This window comes from Geotrypetes seraphini, chromosome 3, assembly GCF_902459505.1.
Source record: "Geotrypetes seraphini chromosome 3, aGeoSer1.1, whole genome shotgun sequence".
NCBI classification, from domain to species: domain Eukaryota; kingdom Metazoa; phylum Chordata; class Amphibia; order Gymnophiona; family Dermophiidae; genus Geotrypetes; species Geotrypetes seraphini.
The window spans coordinates 306155420-306177390 of NC_047086.1; the positions used below are offsets into that span (position 1 = coordinate 306155420).

A 21971-nucleotide genomic window follows, 5' to 3' on the forward strand; every position below is an offset into this window, starting at 1 on the left:
AGTGGACTCACAGTCTATCTAATGTGCCTGGGACAATGGAGGATTAAGTGACTTGCCCAGGGTCACAAGGAGCAGCGTAGTAGGTTTTCGGGGAGTTTGGAGGTGTCCCACTGCTCTGTTGGCATGTCTATGTGGCCAGTCCATCACAATGCTGACTCCTCCCACATCCAAATGGTCTGAATTTGGATGTTTTCAACTTGGAAGTTTCAGTGGTCGAAAATGGGGTATAAAGTTAGGCGTCCTAGGGGTTGGACATCCTGTTGGCCTAGGCGTTCAAGTAGATGATTTAAAAAAATTTGGGGGGGGGGGTTGTCTAGCAGTTCGGCTTTCAAAAATGGATGTTTCCGTGCTTCCGACTTTGGATGTTTAGTGGGAAATGTCCAAATTGGACTTAGATGTCCTTTTCAAAAATAGCTCTCCATGTAATATAATATGGTTAAGAGATGAAATATATTAGTCCATTATTATAGTTATAGGGGCAGATGCACAAAGCCTACCATGCTGACGCGTCATTTATCCAGTCTAAGTGAAACGTTATTCCGCGGCTAAAACAGAGAGGCTTTTGGCCACTGCTTTACAGTGCATGGATGCAGTGACTAAAACTCCCATGCTAATGAGTTCATTAGTATTAAATTGGGATGTCTAGTGCCTGCTCCCTCCTGCCTCAGGGCCCATCTCTTCCAAATGGCAGTACCCTGCCCTTGTTTGGTGCATCCTGGGATGCACTGGGAGGGGCCTAAGTACTATATAAGGAAAAAAACTCCTTGTATGGTGGTAGGATGCACCGGTCCGAGGCAAGGTACTACCATTTTGAAGAGGCAGGCCCCAAGACAAGACGGAGTAGATATCCCTCCTGCCTGTTTCGAGGTATGTATGGGGTTGGGACAGGAGGGAAGGCGAAAGTGTTGAGGTAATGTGAGGTGAAGTGTGTTGGGACTTGGGGCCACTGGACCACCAGGGATTTTAAAAATCATTTGAAAAACAAGTAATGGCAGTTGTTAAAAAAGGTTTCTTTACCCCGAGACAATTTCATTTGGTAAAGAAATATTTTAAATAATCAGCCTTGTGTACGTTATTGCACTCTCTATTCACTTCTCACCTAGATTATGTTCACCCAGGGTTAAATGGCTGTCGAGTATGACTCCTAAAATTTTAAGAGACGAGGCTATTGGATATTCTTGTCCTCTTAAATAAAGAGTTTTATCCGTAATTTTATCGTTGGGGCTAGCCAAGAAGAATCTGATTTTTTCAGTGTTTAATTTCAATTTAAATTTAATGGTCCATTGTTCAATCTGATTTAGGAGAAAAGTAATCTGATTTTTTATTTTAGTAGTAAAAGAAATGACTGGTATCAGTATTGTAATGTCATCAGCATAAATGTAAAAGATTATATTTAAACTTTGCTAAAGATTGGCCAAGGAAGCAACATAGATGTTGAACAATATGGGTGATAATGGTGAACCTTGAGGTACCCCACAAGGGTTACTCTAAGAATTGGAGTACTGACCATTGCTAAAGACCTGATATGATCTTTTTTCCAGGAAACCCTGAAACCAGTCTCAAACTTTTCCAGAAATTCCCATAACATCCATTACATTACATTACATTACATTAGTGATTTCTATTCCGCTTGTGCCTTGCGGTTCTAAGCGGATTACAAGTTAGAGGACTGGACATTTCCAGTAGCATTGCAGTACATGTAATCAAGAGTGTGTCCAGTTACAATAGAATCTCATGGTCCACTAAGTCAAAGGCGCTACTAAGATCAAATTGAAGTATTAGTTCAGCTAGTGCCTTGGCTGAATAAGGAATGAATATGATCAATTAACGATGCTACAACCATTTCTGTAGTGAAACCTTGTCTAAAACCAGATTGGTGAATGTGAAGAATGTGAAATTGTTCTAGATATTTGACTAATTCTGAGTTGACCAGACCTTCCATTATTTTACAGAACAAAGGTATACTTGCAATGGGTCTATACTTTGTTTTTAGTAGATATAGATTCTTTATAATAGGAGTAACCAAAATATGACCCAACTCATTCGGAAATAGCCCATTTATCAAAGAATAACTAATCCATTTAAACAGATCTGCCTTAAAGGTAATTGGGGCCTTTTTCATAATTGTCGGAGAACTCGCATCTAATAAACAACTTGACTTAACATATTTGTTGTACAACTTAATAAATTGTTGCCAATCTGGGATATCAAATTCATTCCAGAGCATGTCAGCCCTTACACCTTCTCTCAGCTGCACTGGTTGAGAATGGGGAAGATCAATAGTAGATTGTAAAGTAGCCCTTAAGGTACAAATTTTATTATTAAAAAATTCTGCTAAAATATCTGCAGATGGAGATTTTTCATTACTTGATTGCTTTACAAAAACAGTATCGGTTAACGTATTCACTAATTTAATTAGTTCTCTACTGTTTATCTTGATTGTGCCTATTTTTTGTGCATAATGATTGGAGCGTTTATCTTTAATAAGATTTCTTGTAAATTTTTAATTTACATCTCCAATTTTCTTTATCTTTCTCATTACCTGTTTTTAGCCAGATCCTTTCCAATTTTCTTAATTTCTGCATGAAAGCCAATAATTCCGCATCATACCATTCATTTTGAGGTCTTTGTTTTTTTTTACATGTCTTCAATGGAGCTATTTCATCTAAAATTTGATTACTAATCATTTTCTGCATATTTGGAAAATTTGCCTCAGAGTCCAGTTTGACTGCTAGGTCATAATGAGACCAAAATTCTACCGGATCAACAAAGCCTCTTTTAACTACACTCTTTTCTGTCCTATCTTTTAAAAAATTGGAGTGAGATATCTCTCCTGCCAGCTTAATTTAAAATTACAAATACTATGGTCTGACCAGATAGAATCCTTCCAACAGCCTGACTTTGGGGTTTAACAACTCTTTAGAAGCAAAGGTAACCAGATCCAACAGGTGGCCTTTTTGGTGTGTTTTAACTGGAGTAGGTTAAAAAAATCCCAAAGAGGTTAAATAAGAGTAAATATCAATAGTAGCTACATTTTCATTTTGCTCTAAATGAATATTATTATCCCCCAAGACCAGATTATAGGGTCCTACCATTGTATTAAAAAGGAGGAATTCAAAGAGTTCCTCCGCAGTATTCCATTTTTGGGAGGAATATAGAATAATGTAGCAGATAAAATATCCTCTAAACCATTCTTTGAAATCCTAAGGGTTAGTATTTCAAAATTCTCAGTAAATTTTGAGTCTAACAACTTAAAGTCAAAGCAGTCCTTGAGGAAGATGGCTAGTCCACCACCCCGCTTCCAACTTCTAGATACAGGTAATATTTTAAAACCTTGTGGAAGGCAATTGTTTACAATAGGATCATTGTCTGAGACTAACCATGTTTCTGTCAAAAATTAAAAAATCAGGGTTGGTCTCCTCCAACCAATCTTTTAAAAGTTGTGTTTTATTTCTAATAGAGTGGATATTTAAATAAAAACCCTGAATATTAACAAAATTAAAAAAAAAATCAGGTTCTTTAAAAAGCTCCAAATATCTTAAAGAGCGTTTCTTTTTGTCATATGATTTATAAGATTTACCAGATCTATGAGATTTAATCGCAACTTGTATCTGCAAGGGGCCTGAATCTGAACAGTCATCAAAAACTGGCGAGAGATTGGCTCTACTACAAAATTAGAAGGATGGCGCCAAATATAAGGTACTGGAATAGGTTTTGTGTGTAGAGTATCAATACACCAACTCTTATAGCAGATCATAATTAATAGTGCAAATATCAACAATTGATTTTTAAATGATGCCATCTTTCCAGAAAGTAATCACAACTAAAAATAATGTTCCAACAAAGATAGTTCAAAACTTATCAATCTCCTGTAGTCTCTCCGCTCAGTCGCTACACAAAGGTGCACCTTTGACATGCGCCTTAGACAGCCCTGATGTTATAAAAGTCCCAGCGATCACGTGATCAGGAAGGGCAGGAGCAAGGCTCACAACACCGAAGAGTGGAAACAGCTGATGGCTCTGAACAGAGCCGGTTGTTGAGAATCACAGTGCAGAGAGATTTTCCCCCGCTGAGGTTTTAAAAGTCCCAGCGGTCACGTGATCAGACAGGGCAGTATATCTGGGTCTGATTCAATCCTTCTTCAAAAGATTGCAAACATTACAAAATGCTGGTTTTAGGTTATTAGGCAATGCGAGAACCTTTGATCATGTCACCCCACTATACAAGAAATATCATTGGCTCCCAATGCTTTTTAGAAGCAAATTTAAATTACTCTGTTTAATTCATAAAGTATTATGGGAGCATGAGCCTGCCTATTTGAGCATATGGACCATCTTATATACACCTCCGAGGTGCTTAAGATCATTCCAAGATTTTTGGTTGACAACACTCCCCCCTCCATTTTAAATTAACTCATTGGGCCTTTACTATGGATAGAGCTTTCTTTTGGCTTGCTCCAAATCTTTAGAATAGCTTGCCAAAAGAGATTAGGTCTGACATGAGCTATTAAAGCTTCAAAGTCTTGCTGAAGACACTTTTTTTTTTCTTTTTAGAATGGCCCTAGATATTGAATCAATATGATGGGTATGTTTATTAGTGAATTTTAAAATCAGTTTTATGAATAAGGGTACTAATTTTAACTAGGAGTGAATGAGTTTTTTTTTCTCCTTGGTGTGTTAGTGTTAGATCTTTTCTGTTCAATAAATAGGTTTTTAAAATTTAACTTGATGTACATTTTTATTGTAAATCGTCCTGATCTAAGAAGGCTGGGCAATATATCAAGCTTTTTAAATAAGCATGAACATAAACATCTGGAAAAGAAATCTATTTTCACAATTTATGTTGTTAAGACATGTTTCATTAAATATTTAAAATTTCCTTGATTGCATTCCAAACCTTATGGCAGAAAAGCTGAATATTCTCACAGTAAAGCAACAAACCATTAAAGAGTCCTTATGTTTTTTTATCCAAAAGAAACATCTGTGATATTAACATTTTAACTTTATGTAGCTTAGCAAGGTTCTAGATGACATAATAGACAAGAAATACAGACTGGGGGCAAGATTCTCAAGTTTAATGCTGTCGCTAAACTGTTTTCCGGCAGTTTAGCCTGTACGTAGTTTAGCAGTGGATTATAAAAAAAAAATCATCCTACTTATTCTTATATGCTTGTAATTTACTATATTTTGTCTATTTTTTATATAATGATAATTTATTTTCATCTATAAGTTTCCTTGGGTATACAAGTGGAAGGATGTATGTTAAATAAAATAGTATGTTGTATAAGTAAACCATTGTCCTAGTCTTCCTATTTGCAAAATCTAGTCCCTGTACAGAAACTCTGTCCATATTTGAATGACAAAAATTTATAACCCGGCAATACCTCTCCTTCCACACTGCAGACCTTTTCTTACCCAGAGTCCAAATGTTGGCCTTGAGGACAGGAGTGATGCCTGGGTGCTTCTGCACTACTACTCCTGAAATTCTAATGTTGCTAGCTGAACTGAGGCTCTTATTTACTGTAGGGCAGGGATGTCAAACTCAATCACATAAGTGGCCAAAATCTGAAAAAAAAGGCTAAGTCGCGGGCTGAATTTTTAATTAAGATACTTAGGGGTCCTTTTATTAAGATACGCTAACCGATTTAGCACGCGCTAAATGTGCACCTTAATAAAAGGACCCCTAAATGACTAAGGCTTAGGCCCTTTTTTACTAAGGTGCTCTAACCCAGGGCTGCCCAAATCTGGTCCTCGAGATCTACTGGCAGACCAGGTTTTCAGGATATCCACAATGAATATGCATGAGAGAGATTTGCCTGCACTGCCTTCTTGGTATGCAAATCTCTCTCTCATGCATATTCATTGTGGATATCCTGAAAACCTGGCCTGCCAGTAGATCTCGAGGACCGGACTCGGGCAGCCTTGCTCTAACCGATTAGCGCGCGCTAATCGATTTAGCATGCACTAAACGCTAACGCATGCACTATACATTAGAGAAGATATCAAAGTTACTAGGATCACGGATGTCAAGTTTACGGGAGAATCCCTCTGGGTGAATCTTGCCAGGGGCAACGGCAAATGCCTATATCTTGGTGTTGTTTACAGACCCCCCAAAACAACCTGACAACATAGACAAAGAATTAATTGCAGACATCGAAACCATCACTCTGCGTGGAGACACAGTGCTGTTGGGGGACTTCAATATGCCTGATGTAGACTGGAACAAACTTTCTGCTACGACCAACGGCAGTAAGAGGCTACTGGCCTCCATGCGGGGAGCAAGCCTCAAACAGATGGTATTGGAACCCACCAGGGATCAGGCGATTCTGGACCTAATACTCACTAATAGAGACAGTGTCACAGAAGTTTCAGTAGGAGATGCTTTGGCCTCCAGTGACCACAACATGGTGTGGTTTCATCTCAGGAAGGGAGTTACTAGGTCAAATACATTGACAAAGGTTCTAAATTTTAAGGGAACTAACTTCCAGAGCATGGGAGATTTTGTCTATGAGGCACTGCAAAATCAGGGCATGACGGACAGTGTGGAGGTACTATGGTCAACCCTGAAATCCACCCTGCAAGAAGCAACCAAACTCTACATAAAAACCGTGAGTAAACGACGGAGAAATAATAAACCCCAATGGTTCTCCAAAGAGATCTCTGAACTAGTAAAGCAAAAGAAAAAAGCATTTCTATCCTACAAACAATCACAACGACCGGAAGCCAAAGAAACCTATCTGGTAAAATCCAGAACTGTTAAAACAGCAGTCAGGGTTGCCAAACTCCGGATGGAAGAAAATATAGCTAGACAGGTTAAAAAAGGGAATAAATCCTTTTTCAAATATGTTAGTGCTAGAAGAAAGAACACAGACGGGATTGTGCGCCTAAGGAAACCCGACGGTAACTTTGTAGACTCAGACTTAGATAAAGCTGAACTATTCAACAGCTACTTCTGCTCGGTCTTTACCCGTGAGGTGCCGGGATTCGAACTGCAGCTACAGACAAGAGGGTGCTCGGAGGACCCATTCCGAGATTTTGAATTCACAGAGAGTGACGTCTATCACGAACTATCGAAGCTAAAAGTAAACAAAGCCATGGGGCCAGATAACCTACACCCCAAAGTACTTTGGGAATTAAGAGATGTCCTGGTGGAACCGTTAGCTGCGCTTTTCAATCTTTCCCTAAGCAAGGACTGGAAAACTGCTAACATCATTCCGCTTCACAAAAAGGGAAGCAGGTTGGAGGCTGCAAATTACAGACCGGTGAGTCTCACATCAATAGTGTGTAAACTTATGGAAACGTTGATTAAAAACAGATTGGATACGTTTCTGGATGACGAAAGACTGAGGGATCCCCACCAGCATGGATTTACAAAGGGAAGGTCTTGTCAAACCAATCTGATAAGCTTCTTTGACTGGGTAATGAAACTACTGGATGGAGGATAATCCCTGGATATCGTGTATTTAGACTTCAGTAAGGCTTTTGATAGTGTCCCACACCGTAGGTTATTAAACAAGATGAATACGATGGGTCTGGGAGATACATTGACTGCATGGGTTAAAGACTGGCTTAGTGGCAGACTTTAGAGGGTGGTAGTAAATTACCTCATTCTGGAATATATCTGGACAAGGAACACTATTAAGTAGAAATTAAGAGGGTAACGCTCCCTAACCTTTTGTCTCTTTACCCATCCTTTTCATTTATTTTGAAATTGTATTTACTTCAATTTTTTTTTTTAACCACCCCCTCCTCAACTGCATCTTTATGTTATAATTATTTCTAGTGTCCTGTTTGTTTGAGTTTTTATTTTTTAAAATTCTTTGTAAATCAAATTGGATTTGGATATTGCGATCATATCAAATATTTTAAATAAACTTGAAACTTGAAGCTACTCCCTCGGAAATGTCGGAAGTGACCAGTGGAGTGCCACAGGGCTTGGTTTTAGGTCCGATACTATTTAATATCTTTGTAAGGGACCTACCTCAGGGACTTCAAGGTAAAATAGCGTTATTTGCGGATAATGCTAAAGTATGCAACATTATCCCAGGACAAGCAGGCAGCATATTCTCACATGTGGGTGACGTCATCTACGGAGCCCCAGCGCGGACAGCTTTTCAAGCAAACTTGATTGAAGTTTCAAGTTTGCTACACTGCACCACGCATGTGCATGCCTTCTTGCCACTAGAGGGCGCATCCCACCTCATGGTCCTCAGTTCAATTTCTTCCGCGGAGCCAGAAGCCCTGTGGAAATTGTGCTCTTGTTTTTCAAGCCTTCTGACACCGCGTCTGGGTTCCTTAGCTCGGTCGCTGTGCTTCATTTATTGTTTTTTCGGTTAGTCCGTCGTTTTTTCGTCAAAAAAAAAAAAAAATAAAATAAAGTTTTCTTTCCATCCGTTCGGCTCCGGGGGCTCCCGAGAGCCGTGGCCGCGGGACCTCGATCGCTCCCGGCCGCTATTTTTTCATGTCCCGTCCCTCGACGGGCTTTAAGAAATGCACCCGGTGTGAGCGGTTGCTTTCTATCACTGTGGTGCTTGCTCTGCCTTGGTCCGGAACACCCGACTGATTCCTGTGATAGGTGTTCCACTCTCCAGGCAAGAGCCCTTCGTCGACGCCGCGCCAGGATGGCGGAGCTTTTTTCTGTTGACTCCGCGTTGGGAAAGGCCTCGACGTCGGCCCCGGCCTTGACCTCGGCCTCGGCGCCCTCGGCGTCGCCGCGTGCCTCGACCTCGACTTCGAAGCCGACGCCCCCGACAAAACCTGCCTCGGGTAAGTCCTCTTTTCCATCCCCGACTCCAGGGTCGTCGAAGAAGCCATCCTTGGGTTCCGCTGCGGCGGGTGGGTCGTCCTCGGCCCCGCCCAGGACTCAGGCCACTCATGCCCCGAGGGAATACTCGAGACCGAGGTCGCCCTCCAGGGAGCATCCCCCGGCCTCGGACCTGCCTACCATGGTGGGGATCCCGGCGTTCCAGCACCTGCTCCGAGCCTTGATTTCCTCGGAGCTTACTGGCGCCATCGAGCAATTGCAGCGGGCTGTGACCTCGACTGCTTTGGCCTCGGGAGCTCCGACCTCGGCGACCTCGGTCTCGACTCCTTCGGTCTCGGCTGCCGGGGCACCACCGACCTCGGCCACGACCTTGCCCTCGACCTCGACCTCGGGGGCCCCGCCTGAGAGCAGCGTTCGGCCCCGAGACAAGGTGCGCAGGGTGAGATGGATTTCCTCCTCCTCCTCCTCGAGGTCCTCCCGAGGTTCCTCGCCCTCGGGCCGGCCTCGAGCGAGACGTCGCCCGAGGAAGCCGAAGCGTTCGCGGGGCTCTCCTCGGAGACGTGGTCGCTCTTCGCCGCTCGGGGGCCCGGCCTTGAGGGTTTCGGAGCTTCGGCTCGATAACCCGAGGCTTATCCGCTCTCCTGCGAAAGGGGGTTTTCGGGACTCTTCGCCGAGGAAGAGGGGGCGTTCCTCGGTCCCTCGAACCCCGGGGACGTCTCCTAGGGGTTCTTCCACTCGGAGACGTTCCCCGACCCCCTCTAGACCCTTGGATTTAGCTTCATGGGGCTCGGGTTCTGGGAGGGAGCCCAGGTATTCTCACGAGCCCTCCCCCTTTCGTTCGGCGGAGAGGTCGAGAACCCCCTCCCCGCCGGCCAGGCAGTCCTCCTTTTCTAGCTTTGTTCAGGACATGGCCCGTGCCTTGGGACTTGACCTCATGGCGGGGTCGCAATATACCAAGGAGTACCTCGAGGAGCAGGACCTCCCTGCTCCCCCAAGGGAATCCCCTCGGCTTCCCTTGAACAAGGTCCTTCTTCAGGCCTTGCTTCGGAACATGGCTTCCCCTCTTACAGTCGCGGCGGTGCCGTCTAAGATGGAGTCCAAGTATAGGTCAATACCACCCAAGGGGTTTGAAAAGGCCCAACTTTCCCACCAGTCTCTGCTGGTAGAGTCTGCCCTCAAAAAGACACAACCCTCCCGGGTTTCTGCGGCGGTCCCGCCAGGCAGAGAGGGTCGGACCCTTGACAAGTTTGGTCGCCGCCTCTATGCCAATTCCTTCATGGCATCTAGGACATTGAATTATGCCTTTACCTATTCTTCCTATTTATGTGGCATGATTAGGGATTTGCCACAATATCGTGAGGCCCTGCCGGACTCCCGCAAGGAAGGGTTCGACAAGTTCGTGTCAACCCTGTCTCAACTGAGGTTGTACCTCTTTCATTCGGTGTTTGACACGTTTGAGTTGGTATTGAGGGTGGCGGCCTTTGCGGTGGCCATGCGCCGGCTGGCGTGGCTACGCACCCTCGATATGGACCCAAATCTGCAGGAACGCCTTGCGGACTTGCCTTGCGTGGGGTCCGAATTATTTGACGAGTCCCTGGAGGCGGCGACCAAACGGCTCTCGGAGCAGGAGCGCTCATTGGCCTCCTTGGTCCGTCCGAAACCTCGGGCTACGCCGCAGAAATCCTTCCGGCCTCCCCCGAGGAGGTATCCTCAAAAGTCTACCCCGGCTTTTTCACGGCCTCCACCTAGGCGCCCCCCTCGACAGGGCAGAGGGGGACAAACTAAGACTCCACCGCAGGGCCCTGCCAAGCCTGCGCCGTCCTTTTGACGGGATAGGCGGATGGGGCCGGCCCCCCTCCGCCTGCGCGCCGGAACCCCTTCCCATTGGGGGTCGACTCTGGTCCTTTTACACGGCCTGGACCGAGATAACATCAGACGCTTGGGTGCTCCGGACCGTCTCCGAGGGCTACTCGCTCAACTTTTGCGCTACACCACCGGAACAATCTCCGGGGGCTTGCCCATGCAATCGGATCCAGCTCCCCGTACTTTTAGCCGAGGCCAGGGCTTTGTTGAGACTTCGGGCGGTGGAACCTGTACCCTCCGACCAGCGGGGGCGGGGGTTTTACTCCCGTTACTTTCTGGTCCCAAAGAAAACGGGGGACTTGCGCCCCATTCTAGACCTCAGGAAGCTCAACAAATTCCTGGTCCGGGAGAAGTTCCGGATGCTGTCCCTTTCCGGTGTTATATCCTCTCTTGGAGGAAGGAGACTGGATGTGCTCCCTGGACCTGAAGGAAGCGTACACCCATGATCCGGTGCATCCCGCTTTCCGCAAATTCTTACGGTTCCAGGTGGGCGAGCTGCACTTGCAGTACAGAGTCCTCCCATTCGGCCTGGCCTCGTCCCCTCGAGTCTTCACGAAGTGTATGGTGGTAGTTGCTGCAGCCCTGAGGTCTCGGGGGCTTCAGGTTTTCCCTTACCTGGACGATTGGCTGATCAAGGCCCCGACCAGGGAAGGGGTTATCTCAGCGACCCGACAGTCTATTATCTTCCTTCAACGACTAGGGTTCGAAGTGAACTTTCCCAAGTCCCAATTATGCCCGGCCCAATCACTTCAGTTTATAGGCGCAGTGCTGGACACGGTTCGCCTCCGTTCATTCCTTCCTCCTCCGCGATTGGAGGCTTTGGTTCTGTTGGGCAGGCTGATCCTTCAGCTGCTGATGGTGTCGGCCCAGCGCATGATGATGCTTCTGGGCCACATGGCTTCGACGGTCCACGTCACGCCGTTCGCCAGGCTGCACATGAGAATTCCTCAGTGGACTCTGGCCTCTCAGTGGCGTCAGGAGTGCGATCCGGTCTCGTCTCGCATAACGGTGACTCCTTCTTTGAGACGCTCGCTCCGTTGGTGGACCGACTCTTCGAATCTTTCCGGGGGTTTGCTCTTTCTCGTCCCTCCACATCGCAAGGTTCTCACCACGGACTCCTCGGAGTACGCGTGGGGGGCCCACCTCGACGGTCTCCGGACCCAGGGCCTGTGGTCGGCGGAGGACCGCCGCTGTCACATCAATGTGTTGGAGCTTCACGCCATCTTTCTGGCGGCTCGCGCATTCTGCCACCTGCTCCGCGATCAGGTAGTCCTCGTGCGAACGGACAACCAGGTGGCCATGTATTATGTGAACAAGCAAGGTGGGACAGGCTCTTGGCCCCTTTGCCGGGAAGCTCTGCGCCTTTGGGAATGGGCGATTTCCCAGAACATCTTCCTACGGGCGGTCTATATACAGGGGGAACAGAACTGCTTGGCAGACAAACTCAGTCGGCTTCTTCAGCCGCACGAGTGGTCACTCAGCTCCAGAGTCCTGCTCGAGGTCTTCGACCGCTGGGGGACTCCGCAAGTGGACCTGTTTGCCTCCCCGGAGACTCGCAAACTACCCCTGTATTGTTCTCGGATGTACTCCCCGGACCGTCTGGAAGCGGACGCCTTCCTTCTCGACTGGGGAGGGAGGTTCCTTTATGCTTTTCCTCCTTTTCCCCTGATCTTGAGGACGTTGGTTCGTCTCAAATCGTCCAGAGCCACTATGATTCTCATTGCGCCTTGGTGGCCACGTCAACACTGGTTCTCCCTGCTTCTTCAACTCAGTGTCAGGGAGCCCCTGCTTCTGCCTGTGTTTCCCTCTCTGCTATCTCAGAGTCGGGGTTCGCTGTTACATCCCAATCTTCGGTCGTTGCACCTGACCGCTTGGTTCCTTTCCCCTTGACTTCAGTCCAGGTTTCACAATCGGTGCGGGAAGTTTTGGAAGCCTCACGCAAGGTCTCGACTAGGCTCTGTTATTCCCAGAAGTGGACCAGGTTTGCCTCCTGGTGTTCCTTGCGTCATCTGGAACCGGATTCGGTCCCGGTGTCTTCGGTACTGGATTATTTGTTGCATCTGTCTAATTCCGGTCTGAAAACGACATCTGTCCGGGTGCATCTCAGTGCCATTTCGGCTTTCCATCGGCACTTGGATGGTCATTCTCTTTCGCTTCATCCTCTGGTGACGCGTTTCATGAAGGGTCTCATCAATGTTTGTCCCCCTCTGAAGCCTCCTCCCGTCGTTTGGGATTTGAATGTTGTCTTAGCTCAACTGATGAAACCTCCCTTGGAGCCTATCGACAAGTCTCTCCTCAAATTTTTGACTTGGAAGGTGGTATTTCTGATTGCTCTCACATCTGCTCGACGGATCAGTGAGTTGCAAGCTTTGGTTGCGGATCCGCCTTTCACGGTGTTTCATCATGACAAGGTGGTTCTCCGCACCCATCCTAAATTTTTACCTAAAGTTGTGTCTGATTTCCACCTCAATCAGTCCATTGTCCTTCTTGTGTTCTTTCCTAAGCCCCACTCCCATCCTGGCGAGACGGCGCTCCACACGCTTGACTGTAAGAGGGTGTTGGCATTTTATCTCCAACGTACCAGGTCTCATCGGAAGGTTCCTCAATTTTTTTTGTCTTTTGATCCTAATCGTTTAGGACACCCTGTTTCCAAGCGCACCTTGTCCAACTGGTTGGCTGCTTGTATTTCTTTTTGCTACGCTCAGGCTGGTCTTACGCTCCCGGGTCGAGTCACGGGGCATAAGGTCCGGGCGATGGCAGCTTCGGTTGCTTTCCTCCGATCTACTCCTATGGAGGACATATGTAAAGCTGCCACTTGGTCTTCGGTTCATACGTTCACCTCCCACTACTGTCTGGACACTTTGTCCAGAAGCGACGGCCGGTTCGGCCAGTCGGTGTTACGTAATCTGTTTTCCTAAATTGCCATCCTCCCACCTGCCCTTTTTTGGTTGGCTTGGAGGTCACCCACATGTGAGAATATGCTGCCTGCTTGTCCTGGGATAAAGCACAGTTACTTACCGTAACAGGTGTTATCCAGGGACAGCAGGCAGATATTCTCACAACCCGCCCGCCTCCCCGAGGATGGCTTCTTTGCTAGTTATGGAACTGAGGACCACGAGGTGGGATGCGCCCTCTAGTGGCAAGAAGGCATGCACATGCGTGGTGCAGTGTAGCAAACTTGAAACTTCAATCAAGTTTGCTTGAAAAGCTGTCCGCGCTGGGGCTCCGTAGATGACGTCACCCACATGTGAGAATATCTGCCTGCTGTCCCTGGATAACACCTGTTACGGTAAGTAACTGTGCTTTGTGGGCAGCGCAACCGTGCCAGGCACTATGAGACAGGACCTACTTTTACTGGAACAATGGTCTAATACTTGGCAACTGAGTTTTAATGCCAAAAAGTGTAAGGTGATGCACCTTGGTAGCAATAACCCCTGCAGAACATACACCCTGAATGGTGAAAACTTAACAAGAACCATCACAGAATGAGACCTGGGTGTAATCATTAGTGAAGATATGAAAACTGCCAATCAGGTGGAGAAAGTTTCAGCCAAAGCTAGACAAATGCTAGGTTGCATCTGGAGAAGTTTTATCAGCCATAAGCCTGAAGTCATAATGCCATTGTACAGGTCGATGGTGAGACCTCATCTGGAGTACTGTGTTCAGTTTGGAGGCCATATTATCAAAAGGATGTGAAGAGAATGGAGTCAGTTCAGCGTATAGCCACCAAGATGGTCTCGGGAGTTAAGGATCTCCCATATGAAGAACGTCTAAGCAGGCTGCAGTTATATTCTCTCGAAGAACGCAGAGAAAGGAGTGACACGATAGAGATATTGAAATATCAGGGCCATATTGAGGTGGAGGAAGATATCTTCTTCCTTACGGGACCCACGGCAACCAGAGGGCATCCGCTCAAACTCAAGGGTGGGAGATTTCATGGTGACATCAGGAAATACTTCTTCACCGAAAGAGTGGTTGATCGATTGAATGGTCTTCCACGTCAGGTAGTTGAGGCCAGTAACGCACTCGACTTCAAGGGACTGGGATAAACATGTAGGTTCGCTCCGGGGAAATGCTTAAAAAGAGGGTTCTTGGAGTGGGTTCACTCCGGGAAATTCTTAGAGGGAGGGTTCTTGTTGAGGGAGGGTTCTTCAAGTGGGCAGACTTGTTGGGCCGACGGCCCTTTTCTGCCGTCATACTCTATGTTTCTAACGCATGCATGTTAGTCTATGGACGCGTTCGTGTTTAGCGCTAATCAGCTAGTATACCTTAGTAAAAGAGGGAATGTGTTACTGAGGTCGAAGGCAGTCTGTGAGGTTTACTATAACTGGCCGGCGACATTGAAGAAGAGACCAGGCGAAGGCAGACACTCATGAAGACCAGCAGCAGCGGCAGCGGTTCATGCCGATGGGCCAAATTAAGTATAAAATGGTAAATTTCTGGCGGGTCAACTTTTAATATACCACGGGCCAGAGTTTGACACGTCTGCTGTAGGGTTAATAGTGAAATAGAGGTGAGCTTTCTATGTTATGGCATGGTTTTAAACAGCGAGTCAAGGATTGCTAGAGAAAAGAAAACATCATTTGCTTGATAAAGGGTACTCTTTATGTGAAGAGGAATATTTGTTTGATGGATGCTCTCTTTGATGGAGGAACATGTTCAGGGCTAGTTACACTTCTGTTAGCTAGGGGTGGGGGGATGGGGTGTTTACTGGAGAAAATCATCAAGTTTGTTAGCTTTTGCTGATAGCATTAACAGGCTGAATACACCTGTTGAAATGTAGCTAAATTCTGACATTTAATATAATACACGTTAAACTAATTTAATATTAATTAGGTGTTTTTACATGTGATATATGTATTAATATCTTCAGCACATTAACATCCAAATATTTGCATTACCAGTAATGCTTATTTGGGTGTTACTAATAATGTATGGTTTTAAGATGCATTAATTTACAAAGTAAGAATTTAATGCACATTAACACAGCTCCTTTATAAACATGTTTGCTTTTCAGTAGTCTCCATTTTTAAGATAGGGCCACTTCGGATGCTAATGAGCTGAAGGAGAACTGCCAGATATCTTCTCGTGTGAGACCATGACAGTTTTGACCAGTGTGTGTTAATGACGGTCTAACGTCAAACTTCATTGGGGGGGTGTCTTCAAGGTTGTGAGCATTTCCAAAATCTTATATCTATTGAGAAATGCTTTGTCCTTCAGGCATGCAGTTCTTCCCATCTATCTATTTTATCTTGAGCCTGAAAAACAATGGGGGCCATCTTTGGCCCTTGGTCTTTCATTGATCTGGAAAGTCAGGCTAGAGAATGGGATTAGAATATTATTCGAGACTTGTTAAGAATTCTATCTTTAAATCATATAGAGCAGTGTTTCTCAACTCGGTCTTGGAGTACCTCCTTGCCAGTCAGGTTTTCAGGATATTTACAGTAAATATGCCTAAACTTTATTTGCATACACTGCCTCCATTTTATGCAAATGTATTTGATGCATATTCATTGTGTATATCCTGAAAACCTGACTGGCAAGGGAGTACTCCAGGACCGAGTTGAGAAACACTTATCTAGAGGGCCTTACATGATCAAGAACAGAAGTCTAAGCCTGTTTGATGTCTTTATTCATAGGTTTTATATTGTAGATCCCTAAAATACTTAGTATGAATTGTTTAAAAGTTGAAATATTTTCTTAACATCTTATTGACTTCTGCCATAGAGGAGTTGATCTCTAAAGCAATTTAACTAAAGCTACTGCCTGGTTAAATCATGCTGACAGGCCCTAGAGCAGATATTCAGAGGTACTTAACCAGACAGTGCCGCTGAACATCTTCTCTGACTAAAGCACAGTACAAAAAAAAAAACAAATGCTGAAAAAATCAATTTACCATGCATCCATCTTCTAATGCACTTCAGATTTAAATATTTCAAGTCTCTTTCAATTGAAAGGAAATTCTGGAATGAGGGAGCATAGATGAAGATGAAAGGGGATAGATGGAAAGGGTGGTGAACGCTTGGAATGGCCTCCCAGTGGAGGTGGTAGAAGCAAAAAGTGTATCTGAATTCATGAAAGCTTGAGACAAGTTTGCTGGATCTCTAAGGGAAAGGAGGGGATCGTAGATGGCATGGTTAGGCAAACTAGATAGGCCATATAGTTTTTATCTGCTTTCATTTTTCTCTGTTTCTCTGTTATTTTGGGTACTGAAATAGAGGAGAATATTCAGCAGCACTGTCTGGTTGCCTAGATAGCTAACTGGGTATAATACTATCCTAATTTCAGAAGAATAACCCAAATCACAGTTACCAGATGTTAGGGTCCACATTGGGGGTTAGCGACCAAGAACAGGATCTGGGTGTTATTGTAGACAATATGATGAAACCTTCTGCCCAATGTGCAGCAGAGGCCAAAAAAGCAAAGAAGATGCTAGGAATTATTAAAAAAAGAGATGGTTAACAAGACTAAGAATGTTATAATGCCTCTGTATTGCTCGATGGTGTAACCTGGAGTATTGTGTTAAATTCTGGTCTTATCTCAAGAAAGATATAACAGCACTAGAAAAGGTTCAAAGAAGAGCAACCAAGATGATAAAAGGAATGGAACTCCTCTCGTATGAGGAAAGACTAAAAAGGTTAGGTCTCTTCAGCTTGGAAAAGACACGGCTGAGGGGAGATATGATTGAAGTCTAAAAAATCCTGAGTGGAGTAGAACGAGTGCAAGTGGATCGATTTTTCACTCCATCAGAAATTACAAAAACTAGGGGACACTCAATGAAGTTACAGGGAAATACTTTTAAAACCAATAGGAGGAAATTTTTTTTCACTTGGAGAATCGGTAAGCTCTGGAATGCGTTGCCAGAGGTTGCGGTAGTAGTGGATAGCGTAGCTGGTTTTAAGAAAGGTTTGGACAATTTCCTGGTCTGTTATTGAGAAAGACATGGGGGAAGCCACTGCTTGTCCTGGATCGGTAGCATGGAATGTTGCTACTCTTTGGGTTTTTGCAAGGCACCAGTGACCTGGATTTGCTATCGTGAGAATGGGCTACTGGGCTTGATGAACCATTGGTCTGACCCAGTAAGGCTATTCTTCTGTTTTAATTATACCTAGTTGGCTATCTGGCTATGGCACTGAATAGTGGCTGTACTCAGATGACTCAGTGCTGTTAATCTGGATGGTGCTAGTACTGAATATCCAGGTCTAATTTAGCTGGCATTGACCAGTGTTTAAAGAAACATTGACCACTGGTTGCTGAATATTGCTCCAGAATAAATAAGTGATCTCTTAAATCTTATATTTCATGCAGATTTTAGCCTGTGTTTCTATTGCTCAAAGAGTTGAAATATTCATACATCGCATGTTTTATATTTTATAGGAACAGTCAAATGCTTGAAGAAGACATTTCTGCAGATGATGAGCCAAAGTTGTTTTCAGACACTCTAGAAACTAAACCATGTTCAGTAGAAAAGCCATCATGTTCTACCAAAGGCACATTTGGCAAAACTCCTTCACAAGGAAAAAGAGCAGTACAAACTGAAGAAACTGAAACAACTTTCAAAACTTTGGTGAGAATTTTGTTAACTTATTTTATCAACCCTTATTTTGTTGAAGGAATCAGGAAAATGAAAGCATTGTGACATTTCTTGTCATCATTTTCTGTTGAAATAGTTGGTAAGCAGTCTTCTAAATTAGCCACCAGGGATCTTGCTAATAGGTCATGGGTTATTTGAGAATTCATATTCATATTTTGAAATGCCAGATTCTTGGAACATTGTGAACGTATCTCTGACAAAACAGATTACCCTTTGGAGACTGTTAATTTTAGCTTGTTGAGATGAGGTCCGTTCTCAGTCACTATTAAGTCTTTTCTCTACTCACAGGAGGCACATGAAGCATTCAAGAAATATTATACAACCAGGAATTTGCTGCATACACTATTATTCATTTATTTATAGAACTCTCCAAGCTTTTCTTACACCCACATAGAAAGCAATGAATCACATTAAACAAAAACCTAGATTCACCTAGAGTCTAATTGCACACTATAAGCCATCTTGTCATAATCCAGGACTCAGTTAATATGAGCAGCTTTAGAAATCTAACATAATTTATTGCATATTCCTAGAAACACACATTAATGGTATGACAGAAGCATCACTGTTATCTTGATTTAGAGATGGGAATAACTAGTGAGATAATTAACATAAGAATTGCCATTCTGGACAGACTGAAGGTCCATTGAGCCCAGTATTCTGTTTTCAAAAGTAGCCAACCTAGGTCCCAAGTACCTAGCTAGGTCCCAAGTAGTAAAACAGATTTTATGCTGATGACACAAGATTGTTCAAAATTGTTAAATTGCAAGAGGATTGTGAAAAATTGCAAGAGGATCTTGCAAGACTAGGAATCAAAATGGCAGATGATGTTTAATGTGAGCAAGTGCAAAGTGATGCATGTGGGAAAGAGGCACCCAAACTATAGCTATGTGATGCAGGGTTCCATGTTAGGAGCCACAATGCAGGGAAAAGATCTAGGTGTCTTTGTTGAGGATAAGTTGAAACCCTGAGATTGTGCTGTTTTCCCTTTACTACAGTTGATGAGAAATTGCTGAGTGTGTGGCGGCAACAGCTAAGAAAGCAAATAGAATTTATTTAAAAAAATTTTTATACCATCAAAAATCTCAGCGGTTTCCAAAGTAACATGCAAAGAGACATAAAAATACACATAAACTGGTACACTGTAATCCAAAATCGGCATACATATAGCTAACAACATAACAAAAATACCCTTAAAAATACTTTCAGCAATTACTCATCAACTGTAGTAAAGGGAAAACAGCACAATCTCAGAGGAATAATTGTCATACCGTATCATAAATAAGCATCGATAAACAGGAATGTTAGGAATTATCAGGAAAGGAATGGAAAACAAAAGATGAGAATGTTATAAAGACCTTGTATTACTCCATGGTGCAGCTGTACCATGAATACTGTGTGCAGTTCTGATTACTGCATTTCAAAAAAGACATGAAGGGGCATTTTCCATATGACTTCTAAATCCAAGTTTAGACGTTTTACGGAATAGGCACAAAAATCCTGTAGCAAACATGACCATTTTCAAAATGGAAAAACGTCCATCCTTTTGTTTTGCAAATGGCCACAATTTCTCAGAAGTGATTGTTCACAATGCATCTATCTTTTTGAACTGTTTTGAAAAAAGATGTCCAAACAAGCTGCAATAAACAAACCAATGCTTTTTTTATGGAGAGGGTACTAGATGTGGATATGATGGAGACAAAGATTGTGTCTGAATTCAAGAGAATATGGGATAAAACCTTGAGGCACACCACTAGTAACATCCCTTTCCTCAAAGCGATTTCCATCAACCACTACCCTCTGTCATCTTTCAATTAACCAGTTCCTGACCCAACCCGTCACTTTGGGGCACATCCCGAGAGCACTCAGTTCATTTATTAGCTGTCTATGTGGTACACTGTCAAAGGCTTTGCTAAAATCTAAATACACCACATCTAGCGCACTCCTATCAAATTCTCAGGTCACCCAGTCAAAGAAATTGATCAGATTTGTCTGACAAGACCTACCTCTAGTGAGTCCATGTTGCCCCTGGTTCTGTAATCCATCAGATTCCAAAAACTTCACCATTCTCTGTTTTAAAAGCATTTTCATTAATTTGCTTACCACAGAAATCAGACTTATTGGCCTGTAATTCCCTACTTCTTCTTATTTTCTTCTACTTTTGTGTAGAGAGACCACATCCGCCCTTCTCTAGTCCTCCGGTACCACTCCCAACTCTAGAGAAACATTGAAAAGATCAGGTAGCAGAGCCACCAGAACTTCCCTAAGTTCCTTCAGCACCCTTGGATGTACACCATCCGGCCCCATCGTTTTGTCTACCTTTAATATAGCTATGTATCACAGCTGTTGCAACATCAGCGAGACATTTCTGCTGTCACAAATAGTCCTATAGTAATTTAACGGGCTTACTAATTAAGTTACATACATAGACAATAGTATGCCTTGAAGCATCAAATTACACCCAAACTGACAGACACGTAATGAAGATTATCCCTGTATGCGAACTGCTTTTACATAGCCTTTTCAGGCAGCATCCATAAAGCCCATGTACAAGCATGCCCGGGCATGCCTAGACTGCATCATTTCCATGGACATTATGCAATTGCCCTGAATATATGCCTGGACATGCCCACACTATATCCAGCAAGGTATAAAGTGAGCAAAAGGCTTATATTAAGAATTAGGCTAAGATATAAAAAGGATGGAGTCAGTCCAGAGGAAGGTTACTAAAATGATATGTGGTCTTCATCATAAGGCGTATGGGGATAGATTTAAAGATCTCAATCTGTATACTTTGGAGGAAAGGCGGGAGAGGGGAGATATGATAGAGACGTTTAAATAAATAATTAGCAAAAATATCACCCACCAGCAGTGGGCTCAATTTCTGAGATCTGACTTTCAAACAAAAACGGTGGAGAAAAAGCCTGAAGAATTATAGCACATAGCAATCAATGATGATTTTAAAGCTCATGTTGTTTTTATCATTGGCAAAAAACTCACACCTCAACAGGATATCAGGATCTCAAAGAAATTCAGGACCCACTACTGTGCACAGTAGAAAAAACTATTTTTTCATTTTCAATTATAACTTTTAATCAAAAGAAATCAATTCAAAACAATTCAAAAAAGCCCAACATTAAAGGCATCAAAAACAGATGAAAGATAGAAAAAGGAAAAAACTTAGCTCTGGCACCAAAGCATTCTTCATCCGAACTTTTCAGTGATCACACTTCTATTTAACAGCTCAGCAGAATAAGGCGGCAGGCAAAGCGTTCTTCCTCGTACAAGATCTTGTTTCACCATCGATGAAATGGTTTCTTCAGGGATTCGAATTACAAAATCACCTTCAAAAACGCCCAAACATTTTCTCTTTGCCCTATTGCTTTTCTTCCATCTATGTCCTCTTTCCTTTCCTCCTTGAAGTTCTTTTTTTTTTTTTTTTCTCTCTCTCCCTGTTTCTTATATATTTAATTCTGGGTTTGTAGAGTTTTTTTGTAATTTTGTAATTTTTTATTGTTTTCTTCACCCTTATTTTTATTGTTGTCAAAGGCTTAGTATTTGGAATTTAATCAACTTTTTGTCATACTTGTCAAATTAATAAAACAAAAGCTCTGGGGACACCTGACAAGACACAGAGAATGAGAAATTGGTGATGTTGAGAAATTACCCAGGGAGATGGAAATAGCATTTAGGTTGGAAACCTGGGAAAGGTTGGTAAAGCAAGCCAGCATGATTGTTTTGCCGAAAGTTG

The 21971-nt window shown here is 43.6% G+C and overlaps 1 protein-coding gene across 6 annotated transcripts in view; it reads left to right on the forward strand.

The window, feature by feature from the left end:
• APLF (aprataxin and PNKP like factor) overlaps window positions 1–21971 on the forward strand; it is a 227654-nt gene that overhangs the window by 69385 nt on the left and 136298 nt on the right. For all 6 annotated transcript variants that reach the window (XR_004538758.1, XM_033937192.1, XM_033937190.1 and 3 more), the window contains exon 4: window positions 18004–18193. Coding sequence is in view for 5 of the 6 variants with exons in the window: in XM_033937192.1 (XP_033793083.1) it covers window positions 18004–18193 (190 nt within the window). In the remaining variant the exon portion in view is untranslated. The remainder of the gene's footprint in view (window positions 1–18003; window positions 18194–21971) is intronic.